We start from the raw sequence: 12,185 nt of genomic DNA on the forward strand, positions 1-12,185 counted from the left end.
TGTCATCACTCATATCGAAATCACTTTGAAATCAATTGCGCGAGAGGGAGGAGATGAGGTTGCACATCCTGATTAAAGGAACAGCTCTAAAACCACATGGAATCTGGGTTTAATGTGTACATCACTGGTTAGAGGACAACTTGTGGTAAACAGCTAGCTACATTTTGAAGAGTTTCACTTTGATTCAAGTGGATCACCAACGAGATAAGTGTAACGCAACACTTTTTGTTAATCACATAAATAGTATTCTTTCATTTCAGGATCTGGATGTTTTCCCCTGATGAGGCTAATATCCATATCATGATGAAATCAATAGAACACGGGGCAAACATTTAGGGTTCTACATTGTGACATCATTAAGATACTCCTACTACAATGTTAAAACATTCTACATTGTGACATTTTATTGATATCATGGAACAACTCCTTCATGTATTTTCTGATGTCTAATCAGAGATCTTTTACCAGAGTATCTCTTCCCACATTGATCACAGGTATACGATTTCTCTCCTGTGTGTGTTCTCTGGTGTGCAGTAAGCTGGCTAGATGAAACAAAACTCTTCCCACATTGATCACAGCTATAACATTTCTCTCCTGTGTGTGTTCTCTGGTGTACAGTCAGCTGGCTCGATGAAACAAAACTCTTCCCACATTGATCACAGCTATAAGGTTTCTCTCCCGTGTGAATTCTTTGGTGCGTTTTCAGGCTGCTTGGAACATTAAAACTCTTCCCACAGTCAGTGCAGCTATAAGGTTTCTCTCCAGTGTGAATTCTCTGGTGTCTTTTCAGGCTGCTTAGATCAGTAAATCTCTTTCCACATTGATCACAGCTATAAGGTTTCTCTCCTGTATGGATTCTCTGATGTCTTTTGAGGTCTGCTGAAGAGGTGAATCTCTTCCCACAGTCAGAGCAGCGGTGAGGTTTCTTCCCTGTGTGTTTCCGCTTCTGTTTCTTGAGATGTTCTGATGTGGAAAAACTCTCCTCTGCCTCTTCAGCTTCATGATGTTGTTGAGGCTCCCCAGAGGATCCACGATCGTCATCTCGCTCTCCTGTGTGAACAACAAAAACAAAGTCAGACAGAATAAAACAAATTCACCTTAGTAGTAAAGTGGATGATTGTAGGCTAGAAATACGTTTTTTAAGTTGCTGAAATCCTAAGCAGTGTGCCAGACGACTTTGATCACCAATATAGGCCCCCATTCTGTGTTTGCTAAAATTTCGCCACGAGAGCGATGCACACACAATTAGGTTTCAGAAACTCTTCCCTGCTAATGAGGAAACCACTAGTTATGGATGTAGTATATCTGGTAATGAGGAAACCACTAGTTATGGATGTAGTATATCTGGTAATGAGGAAACCACTAGTTATGGATGTAGTATATCTGGTAATGAGGAAAACACTAGTTTTGGATGTAGTATATCTGGTAATGAGGAAACCACTAGTTATGGATGTAGTATATCTGGTAATGAGGAAACCACTAGTTATGGATGTAGGTAATGAGGAAACCACTAGTTATGGATGTAGTATATCTGGTAATGAGGAAACCACTAGTTATGGATGTAGTATATCTGCTAATGAGGAAACCACTAGTTATGGATGTAGTATATCTGGTAATGAGGAAACCACTAGTTATGGATGTAGTATATCTGCCTGGAGCAAAAATGGTGAGCGAAGATTTTAGTTTTTCACAATGTATTCTGAATATTACAGCGCAAGATCAGGATGCTACTGAAGGAAACCCACATTAAGTTCTGTGTCTATTCACTAATTCACCACCGTGGGGGAAAACTCAGGAGAGTTCTGATAGGCTGACAGCAAAAATAGCCTCCATTTCCAGGTTGAATATGAGTGCATTTCACACTACTTTTGGATTAAAATTGTAAGGTTTCTTTGAATGTCCTGGTTAATATAATTGTTTGTGTCGTTATCGCAATTCAACTGCTTTATACTTAAAAACACCAGTAAAATGCTCTTTGGTTAGCTTTGCTACCAGTCTGTCAAGGAGCATTAGCATGCTTTATACTTAAAAACACCAGTAAAATGCTCTTTGGTTTAGCTTTGCTACCAGTCTGTCAAAGCATAGCATCTTTATTTAAAAACACCAGTAAAATGCTCTTTGGTTTCGCTTTGCTACCAGTCTGTCAAGGAGCATTAGCATTCAAGCTAACAAATGTTGTATCTCAACATCATTCTCTGTGGTTAATCTACATTGTAAACTGGGTGGTTCGAGCCCTGAATGCTGATTGGCTGACAGCCGTGGTATATCAGACTGCTCTAATTACATTGGTAACCAACATTTATAATAAACTCAGCAAAAAAAAAGAAACGTCCCCTTTTCAGGACCCTGTCTTTCAAAGATAATTCGTTTTTAAAGATTTTTAAAGATAAAAATCCAAATAACTTCAGAGATCTTCATTGTAAAGGGTTTAAACACAGTTTCCCATGCTTGTCCAATGAACCGTAAACAATTAATGAACATGCACCTGTGGAACGGTCGTTAAGACAGTTACAGACGGTAGACAATTAAGGTCACAGTTATGAAAACTTAGGACACTAAAGTGGCCCTTCTACTGACTATGAAAAACACTAAAATAAAGATGCCCAGGGTCCCTGCTCATCTGTGTGAACATGCCTTATGCATGCTGCAAGGAGGCATGAGGACTGCAGATGTGGCCAGGGCAATAAATCGCAATGTCCGTACTGTGAGACGCCTAAGACAGCGCTACAAGGAGACAGGACAGACAGCTGATCGTCCTCGCAGTGGCAGACCACGTGACAACACCTGCACAGGATCAGTACATCCGAACATCACACCTGCAGGACAGGTACAAGATGGCAACAACAACTGCCCGAGTTACACCAGGAACGCACAATCCCTACATCAGTGCTCAGACTGTCCGCAATAGGCTGAGAGAGGCTGGACTGAGGGCTTGTACGCCTGTTGTAAGGCAGGTCCTCACCAGACATCACCGGGAACAACGTCGCCTATGGGAAGAAACCCACAGTCGCTGGACCAGACAGGAAAAAGTGCTCTTTGCTGACGAGTCACGGTTTTGTCTCACCAGGGGTGATGGTCAGATTTGCGTTTATCATCGAAGGAATGGGCGTTACACTGAGGCCTGTACTCTAGTACGGGATCGATTTGGAGGTGGAGGGTCCGTCATGGTCTGGGGCGGTGTGTCACAGCATCATCGGACTGAGCTTGTTGTCATTGCAGACAATATCAACGCTGTGCGTTACCGGGAAGACATCCTCCTCCCTCATGTGGTACCCTTCCTGCAGGCTCATCCTGTCATGACCCTCCAGCATGACAATGCCACCAGCCATACTGCTCGTACTGTGCGTGATTTCCTGCAAGACAGGAATGTCAGTGTCCTGCCATGGCTTACAGTCATGTGTGCATACAAGAGCCCAGTTCTCAATCCCATTGAGCACGTCTGGGACCTGTTGGATCGGAGGGTGAGGGCTAGGGCCATTCCCCCACAGAAATGTCCGGGAACTTGCAGGTGACTTGGTGGAAGAGTGCGGTAACATCTCACAGCAATAACTGGCAGATCTGGTGCAGTCCATGAGGAGGAGATGCACTGCAGTACTTAATGCAGCTGGTGGCCACACCAGATACTGACTGTTACTTTTGATTGTGACCCCCCCTTTGTTCAGGGACACATTATTACATTTCTGTTAGTCAAATGTCTGTGGAACTTGTTCAGTTTCTCTCAGTTGTTGTTATGTTCATACAAATATTTACACATGTTAAGTTTGCTGAAAATAAACGCAGTTGACAGTGAGAGGACGTTTCTTTTTAGTTTAGTCCTTGTATCTTAACATCAGTCTGTGGTTAATCTATATTCTATCTAAATGAAAATTCTACCAATTTTAAAGTAACTTTTATTGCCATTGCCAATTGTGTAAAAATAACCTACATAAAGCCAACAAATAAAAACATTGCAGCCTGCAGTTAGAAAATATCCTGATAAAAATAAATCTCCTATAAATCACATTGGCTACACATACGATGTTTCCAGTTCCTAGCAGACAGGCTATCAACTATGTATTAACTTGGTCTGGCCCAGAAAAACTAGGTTGTCCCTTTAAAAAAAATATATACCAATCTGCAGTTTAAACAATAAGAAAGCTGTCATTCCACCACTGTTTTGGTAATAAGATGGATGGGGCTGGAGAAATGTAACTACTCTCAAATTCATAGATAGACCTATGGATGCAAGGACTGACCATCCATGATATCAACATTATAGTTTTAACCATGTTGAGGCTATACAGTGTTGATTTACATTGTTTCTAAACATTGGATTAAAAAAAGCTTATTTTGGGTTCTGATGGGGTACAACAGTTGAACTAAGCTCATGAGGCATGCGTTATATTATTCAAGAATCAATGGCTATAAATAAAGAATATAAAAGTCAAAATATGGATGTTGTAATTACAGATTGGACTTGGAAAGTATTCAGACCCCTTCACTGTTTACACATTTTGTTACATTACATCCTTATTCTAAAATGGATTCAATTAAATAGTTTCCTCATTAATCTACACACAATACACTATAATGATAACATTTTTTTTAAATGTGCACATTTATAAAAAATTAAAAACATGAATAACTTATTTACATAAGTATTTAGACCCAAAATTGAGATCAGGTGCATCCTGTTTCCTGACTCTCAGACCATGAGAAACAAGATTCTCTGGTCTGTTGAAACCTAGATTAAACTCTTTGGCCTGAATGACAAGCATCATGTCTGGCACCAACCTGGCACCATCCCTATGGTGGCAGGGACTGGAGGACTTGTCAGGCTTGAGGGAACTAGTCAGCATTGAGGGTAAGATGAACAGAGCAAGTACAGAGAGATTCTTGATGAAAATCTGCTCCAGAGCGCTCAGAACCTCAGACTGGGGTGAAGGTTCACCTTGCAACAGGACAAAGACTCTAAGCACACAGCCAAGACAACGCAGGAGTGGCTTCAGGACAAAGACTCTAAGCACACAGCCAAGACAACGCAGGAGTGGCTTCAGGACAAAGACTCTAAGCACACAGCCAAGACAACGCAGGAGTGGCTTCAGGACAAAGACTCTAAGCACACAGCCAAGACAACGCAGGAGTAGCTTCAGGACAACGACTCTGAATACTTTTTTCTATGCAGAGAACAATGGGAGACAGTCCCCAAAGTGTGCCAAGCTTGTAGTGTCATACCCAAGAAGCCTGAAGGCTGTAATTGCTGCCAAAAAAGTACTGAGGAAAGGGTCTGAATACTTAATTAAATGTGATTTCAGTTGTTGTTGTTTTTTTGCAAAATTGTCTAAAAATCTGTTTTTCTTTTGTCATTGTGTATATATATATGTAAACCGTTTTAAAATAAGGCTGTAACATAACATAACGAGGGGAAAAAAAGTCGCTCTGGATAAGAGCGTCTGCTAAATGACTTAAATGTAAATGTAAAAGCCAATGGGTCGGAATCATTTAAACGTCCAAATATGGATGAGGTAATTGTAGATTTACTCATTTATAGCCACACATCAGTTCAAAAACTGCAGAGTTTGTACCTCTGTATTTAAGACAGTACTTACTAGTGTTAATCAGGGACCGGTTTCCCAAAACCATTTTATGGCTAAGTTCATCGTTACCATTGGATGCCTTAAGATGTGTTTGGGAAACCGGGCCCAGATATCCCGTAACCTCATCTTCTTCCTCCGCCTTTCTGGATGTGACAGCCATCTCCTCCTCCTCCTCTTTCACTCCAAAAACTGCATCCTCCTCTTTCTCCTCTTCTTTTACTGTAACATCCTCCTCCTCTTTCACTCTGAACGTGCCTTCTTCTTTCACTGAAACGTCTTTCTCTTCTTCTTTAACCGGAACAGACTCAACCTCTACCTGTTTTTTAACGGTGACAGCCTCCTCTTCTTTCTCCTCTTTAACGACAACGTTCAGCCACAGACCCTCTTCATCCGTCCAGCAGACCTCCTCTTCTTTAACAGGAGGAGAGCAGCTTAGTGAACTCATGGTCGGAGATGTTAGCTAGCTATGCTAATGAATGAGCAGCAATCTAAATTGCCATGAGCCGACCAATAACATCGTAAATATTAAAGTAAATGGGATAACTAACTAGACGACAGAAGTGGGTATAAAACACAGTGGCTAATATACACTAAAGCGTCTAAAGAGCTTTATTGGTTCGTCTATTTTGTCTATCAAGCTACCGAGGTGTCTGACTAACTGTTGCTGCTGATGAAAGAAGAGTTCCGTCCACTACATTATACGTCACACCAGCAGCATCGGCTTAAATTCCCAGACCGCCATCTGCTGACTGGAGTGGGTAACGCAGATGTGTAAAATGCAGAGTTTATATTCAGACAAAAAGTTAATCGGTAGGAAGCATGCGTTTTTACCCACCAATGTAACAACACAGTGTGGTTAAAGACTTAGTAACGTAGAAGCAGTCACAATCTGGTTACCTATATGTGCAAACTGTTGTTTTCTCAAGAGCGGTTTGTGGCACAATCGAGGGTTCGAGACCTTCGTCCTGTTGTTTCATTACACTACATATTTATTAACTTCCGATATCTTCTAAACTACCTACAAGGCACAACGTCATATTGATCTACTATATATAAACAGTAAATTTGAATTAGTCTGTGCTACCAAGTTTGTATGCGTTTTACGTTTTACATGCTGACAAGACCTGACGCGTTTGTCACGAGCATGTTAATTTTGTCCATCCAGACTCGATCAGCAGTTTGAAATATCAAAATGAACCAACTATATTAATTGTGGGACTGGTCGAAAAACATTAAACACTCATGGCAATTTAGATAGCTTGCTGTTGCTAGCTCAATTGTCATGGGATATAAACATGGAGCTGTTATTTTACCGGAAATTCACAATGTCCTCTACTCTGACAATTAATCCACAGATAAAACGGTAAACCGAATTTGTTTCTAGTTATCCTACTTCAGGCTTCTTCTTCTGAGTCAAATACTAAATGTTCAGTGAGTGTTTGGTGGTTATATAATTCACTTTCCTACTAACCTTCCAAAAGTTGACGTGCCAAAATCTTACCAAACCATTCATTATTCTACTAACAATGCTCACCAATGTAGCTGACCGATGTAGAGAGACAAGTGCAGAATGTTTTTGTGATGGGGGTAATACAGTTGAAACATTTATAAGTAATTAAGGAATACTTATAAAGTATTTAATTAAGGAATACCTAGGATAGGATAAGATTTAGATGCACTATCGTAAAGTGACTGTTCCACTGGATGTAATAAGGTGAATGCACCAATTTGTAAGTCGCTCTGGACATTTTAATACATTTTAGAATAAGTCTGTAACGAAACACAAAGTGGAAAAAGTCAAGGGGTCTGAATACTTTCAGAAGGCACTGTCCAAAGAAAAGTATTGTGATGTCATTATGGGGTATTGTGATGTCATTATGGGGTATTGTGATGTCATTATGGGATATTGTTGCACATAATTAGAACGTATTCTCTAACGGTGCATCTCTGAGCTAAGGTTAACTCAATCATTTAATGCTAAGACATCAATATTAGATCCTTGTTCCTCAGCCTTAATAATAGTTGCATAATGGTAAACCTAGACACTTGCATCTTATAGTATTCTGAGTGGTGACGATAGGCTCACAACCTTGGCTCTACCCACTGGATTCTATTACGGGCCCTATAGCGTTCACATGGTAATGGAGTCAGATTGATGATGGTAGTTAATTATTATTCAACATCATTATTACACTGCAAAATGGAGACCCCTCATCCTCAGTCGATGGGGATTTCCACCAACCTACATAATGGTTGGATTATTTCTACCAACCTACATAATGGTTGGATCATTTCCACCAACCTACATAATGGTTGGATCATTTCTACCAACCTACATAATGGTTGGATCATTTCCACCAACCTACATAATGGTTGGATCATTTCTACCAACCTACATAATGGTTGGATCATTTCTACCAACCTACATAATGGTTGGATCATTTCTACCAACCTACATAATGGTTGGATCATTTCCACCAACCTACATAATGGTTGGATCATTTCTACCAACCTACATAATGGTTGGATCATTTCTACCAACCTACATAATGGTTGGATCATTTCCACCAACCTACATAATGGTTGGATCATTTCCAACCTACATAATGGTTGGATCATTTCTACCAACCTACATAATGGTTGGATCATTTCCTCCAACCTACATAATGGTTGGATCATTTCCACCAACCTACATAATGGTTGGATCATTTCTACCAACCTACATAATGGTTGGATCATTTCCACCAACCTACATAATGGTTGGATCATTTCCACCAACCTACATAATGGTTGGATCATTTCCACCAACCTACATAATGGTTGGATCATTTCCACCAACCTACATAATGGTTGGATCATTTCCAAACTAAATGGTGACTCATCCAGTCGATGGGGATTTGTACACTGCTCAAAATTATGACTATATATCCTAGAAACCTGGTTAAACTATCATTATGACCTAATGGATGAATTCTAGAATATACTATATATCCTAGAAACCTGGTTAAAGTATCATTATGACATCATGGATGAATTCTAGAATATACTATATATCCTAGAAACCTGGTTAAACTATCATTATGACCTCATGGATGAATTCTAGAATATACTACACTGCTCAAAGAAATAAAGGGAACACTAAAATAACACATCCTAGATCTGAATGAATGAAATATTCTTATTAAATACATTTTTCTTTACATAGTTGAATGTGCTGACAACAAAATCACACTAAAATTATCAATGGAAATCAAATTTATCAACCCATGGAGGTCTGTATTTGGAGTGACACTCAAAGTTAAAGTGGAAAACCACACTACAGGCTGATCCAACTTTGATGTAATGTCCTTAAAACAAGTAAAAATGAGGCTCAGTAGTGTGTGTGGCCTCCACGTGCCTGTATGACCTCCCTACAACGCCTGGGCATGCTCCTGATGAGGTGGCGGATGGTCTCCTGAGGGATCTCCTCCCAGACCTGGACTAAAGCATCCGCCAACTCCTGGACAGTCTGTGGTGCAACGTGGCGTTTATGGATGGAGCGAGACATGATGTCCCAGATGTGCTCAATTAGATTCAGGTCTGGGGAACGGGCGGGCCAGTCCATAGCATCAATGCCTTCCTCTTGCAGGAACTGCTGACACTCCAGCCACATGAGGTCGAGCATTGTCTTGCATTAGGAGGAACCCAGCAGAGGGCGCCAATGGCGAATTTGCCAATCTTGGTGTTCTCTGGTAAATGCCAAACATCCTGCACGGTGTTGGGCTGTAAGCACAAACCCCACCTGTGGACGTCGGGCCCTCATACCACCCTCATAGAGTCTGTTTCTAACCGTTTGAGCAGACACATGCACATTTGTGGCCATTTTGCAGGGCTCTGGCAGTGCTCCTCTTGCTCTTCCTTGCACAAAGGCGGAGGTAGCGGTCCTGCTGCTGGGTTGTTGCCCTCTTCCACGTCTCCTGATGTACTGGCCTGTCTCCTGGTAGCGCCTCCATGCTCTGGACACTACGCTGACAGACACAGCAAACCTTGCCACAGCTCGCATTGATGTGCCATCCTGGATGAGCTGCACTACCTGAGCCACTTGTGTGGGTTGTAGACTCCGCCTCTTGCTACCACTAGAGTGAAAGCACCGCCAGCATTCAAAAGTGACCAAAACATCAGCCAGGAAGCATAGGAACCGAGAAGTGGTCTGTGGCCACCACCTGCAGAACCACTCCTTTATTGGGGGTGTCTTGCTAAATGCCTATAATTTCCACCTGTTGTCTATTCCATTTGCACAACAGCATGTGAAATGTATTGTCAATCAGTGTTGCTTCCTAAGTGGACAGTTTGATTTCACAGAAGTGTGATTGACTTGGGAGTTACATTGTGTTGTTTAAGTGTTCCCTTTATTTTTTTGAGCAGTGTATATTACACTACAATTTCTAAATGTTCAACAAAAAATGTACTGGATTGGTTGAAAAGTGATAACATTTACACAGTATGCACTATTTTGACATAGTGCAAGATATACTGAATTGATACTATTTTTCATTTAAAAAAAAAAACATCTCATTTTTTCAATTGAACCTTTCTTGAACAAGTCAGTTAAGAACAAATTATTATCTACAAAGACTGCCAACAACAACCTGGACGACGCTGGGTCCATTGTGCGCCGCCCTATGGGACTCACTATCACAGCCTGTTGTGATACAGCCGAGATTCGAACCAGGGTTTCTGTAGTGATGCCTCAAGCACATATTTTTTTTGTTGGTTTTGCAAGTGTTGATTGGTCGGTCATTGGGTTCATTTGTTTTGCAAGTGTTGATTGGTCGGTCATTGGGTTCATTTGTTTTGCAAGTGTTGATTGGTCGGTCATTGGGTTCTTTTGTTTTGCAAGTGTTGATTGGTCGGTCATTGGGTTAATTTGTTTTGCAAGTGTTGATTGGTCGGTCATTGGGTTCATTTGATTCTACAATAAGTTCAAATCAAAGCAAGCTTTATTTATATAACATTTCACATTTCAGAAATTTTGCTTCACATGAAAAAAAAACACAAATAAAATGAATATTTACAACACAACATATGAGGATAAAAAAACAAAAGAATAACCAAAAAAATGAAAGACTAATGATCATTCTAAGGAAATGACATTAAAACTATAGAATAACAAGCTGAAAGACTAATGATCATTCTAAGGAAATGACATTAAAACTATAGAATAACAAGCTGAAAGACTAATGATCATTCTAAGGAAAAGACATTAAAACTATAGAATAACAAGCTGAAAGACTAATGATCATTCTAAGGAAAAGACATTAAAACTATAGAATAACAAGCTGAAAGACTAATGATCATTCTAAGGAAATGACATTAAAACTATAGAATAACAAGCTGAAAGACTAATGATCATTCTAAGGAAATGACATTAAAACTATAGAATAACAAGCTGAAAGACTAATGATCATTCTAAGGAAATGACATTAAAACTATAGAATAACAAGCTGAAAGACTAATGATCATTCTAAGGAAATGACATTAAAACTATAGAATAACAAGCTGAAAGACTAATGATCATTCTAAGGAAATGACATTAAAACTATAGAATAACAAGCTGAAAGACTAATGATCATTCTAAGGAAAAGACATTGATTAAAATAGTACGAATAGGATGTAATATCCAACCAGAAATATAAGTTAGTTTTACTACAGTCTTTGTAAACAATATAATTGTACCGAAAAATTGTCAAATAATTCTGATGTAAATATTTTGAAATATCAAACCGAACCCCTTTTAATATGTATGACAATAATGTATTTTAAACTTTCACTTAAAAAATTAAAAATAATAAGACATCGGGCATAGTTCTAATTTAAATGTAAAAAACGTACATTTTTTTTGTTGCTATTTAAAATAAAATAAAACTTTTTTATTTTTTGGCCCAAATCAGAACAGTTATTAACTCAATCAATAACCAATATGTATAAACAGTTTGTGATATTGAAAAGTCAAATCAATAACCAATATGTAGAAACAATTTGTGATATTGAAAGGTTAAATCAATAACCAATATGTAGAAACAGTTTGTGAAAAGTTAAACATAAAATGTACTATCTACACAAACATGTTCCACAGTAGTAATCATATCATAATTTTAGACCCAAGCCACCACCAATGTTCCACAGTAGTAATTATATCATATCTTCATTTTAGACCCAAGCCACCCCCAAGCCTTTGAATTACTCCCCTCTGGGCGCAGGTATAGGGCCTCAGCAGGAAAAACAGAACGAGACAATCATTTATGCCAGGTGTGATATCCCTCCTAAATAGTAAATTACTCCCCTCTGGGCGCAGATATAGGGCCTCAGCAGGAAAAACAGAACGAGACAATCATTTATGCCAGGTGTGATATCCCTCCTAAATAGTGAATTACTCCCCTCTGGGCGCAGGTATAGGGCCTCAGCAGGAAAAACAGAACGAGACAATAATTTATGCCAGATGTGATATCCCTCCTAAATAGCTCGGACGAATGTTCCCATTCACCCTGTAAGGCCAGCAGGCTACTCTTTTCTTCTTCTTAAAAAAAAGAGTTGTATTTCTTACTATTATTATTTTTATAGGTATGTAAC

The 12,185-nt window shown here is 39.5% G+C and overlaps 1 protein-coding gene across 1 annotated transcript; it reads right to left on the reverse strand.

Annotated features, from left to right (window-relative positions):
* Nucleotides 1-6,250, reverse strand: LOC124026268 (zinc finger protein 664-like). Its single transcript, XM_046339369.1, has 2 exons — nucleotides 5,589-6,250; nucleotides 1-1,050 (listed from the first exon to the last, which is right to left on the reverse strand). Exons 1-2 carry the CDS (start codon nucleotides 6,019-6,021, stop codon nucleotides 413-415), a joined length of 1,071 nt encoding a protein of 356 aa, XP_046195325.1. The 5' UTR covers nucleotides 6,022-6,250; the 3' UTR covers nucleotides 1-412.
* Between the last annotated feature and the right edge of the window lie 5,935 nt (nucleotides 6,251-12,185).

Source organism: Oncorhynchus gorbuscha, unplaced genomic scaffold (assembly GCF_021184085.1).
Source record: "Oncorhynchus gorbuscha isolate QuinsamMale2020 ecotype Even-year unplaced genomic scaffold, OgorEven_v1.0 Un_scaffold_2682, whole genome shotgun sequence".
Classification (NCBI taxonomy): domain Eukaryota; kingdom Metazoa; phylum Chordata; class Actinopteri; order Salmoniformes; family Salmonidae; genus Oncorhynchus; species Oncorhynchus gorbuscha.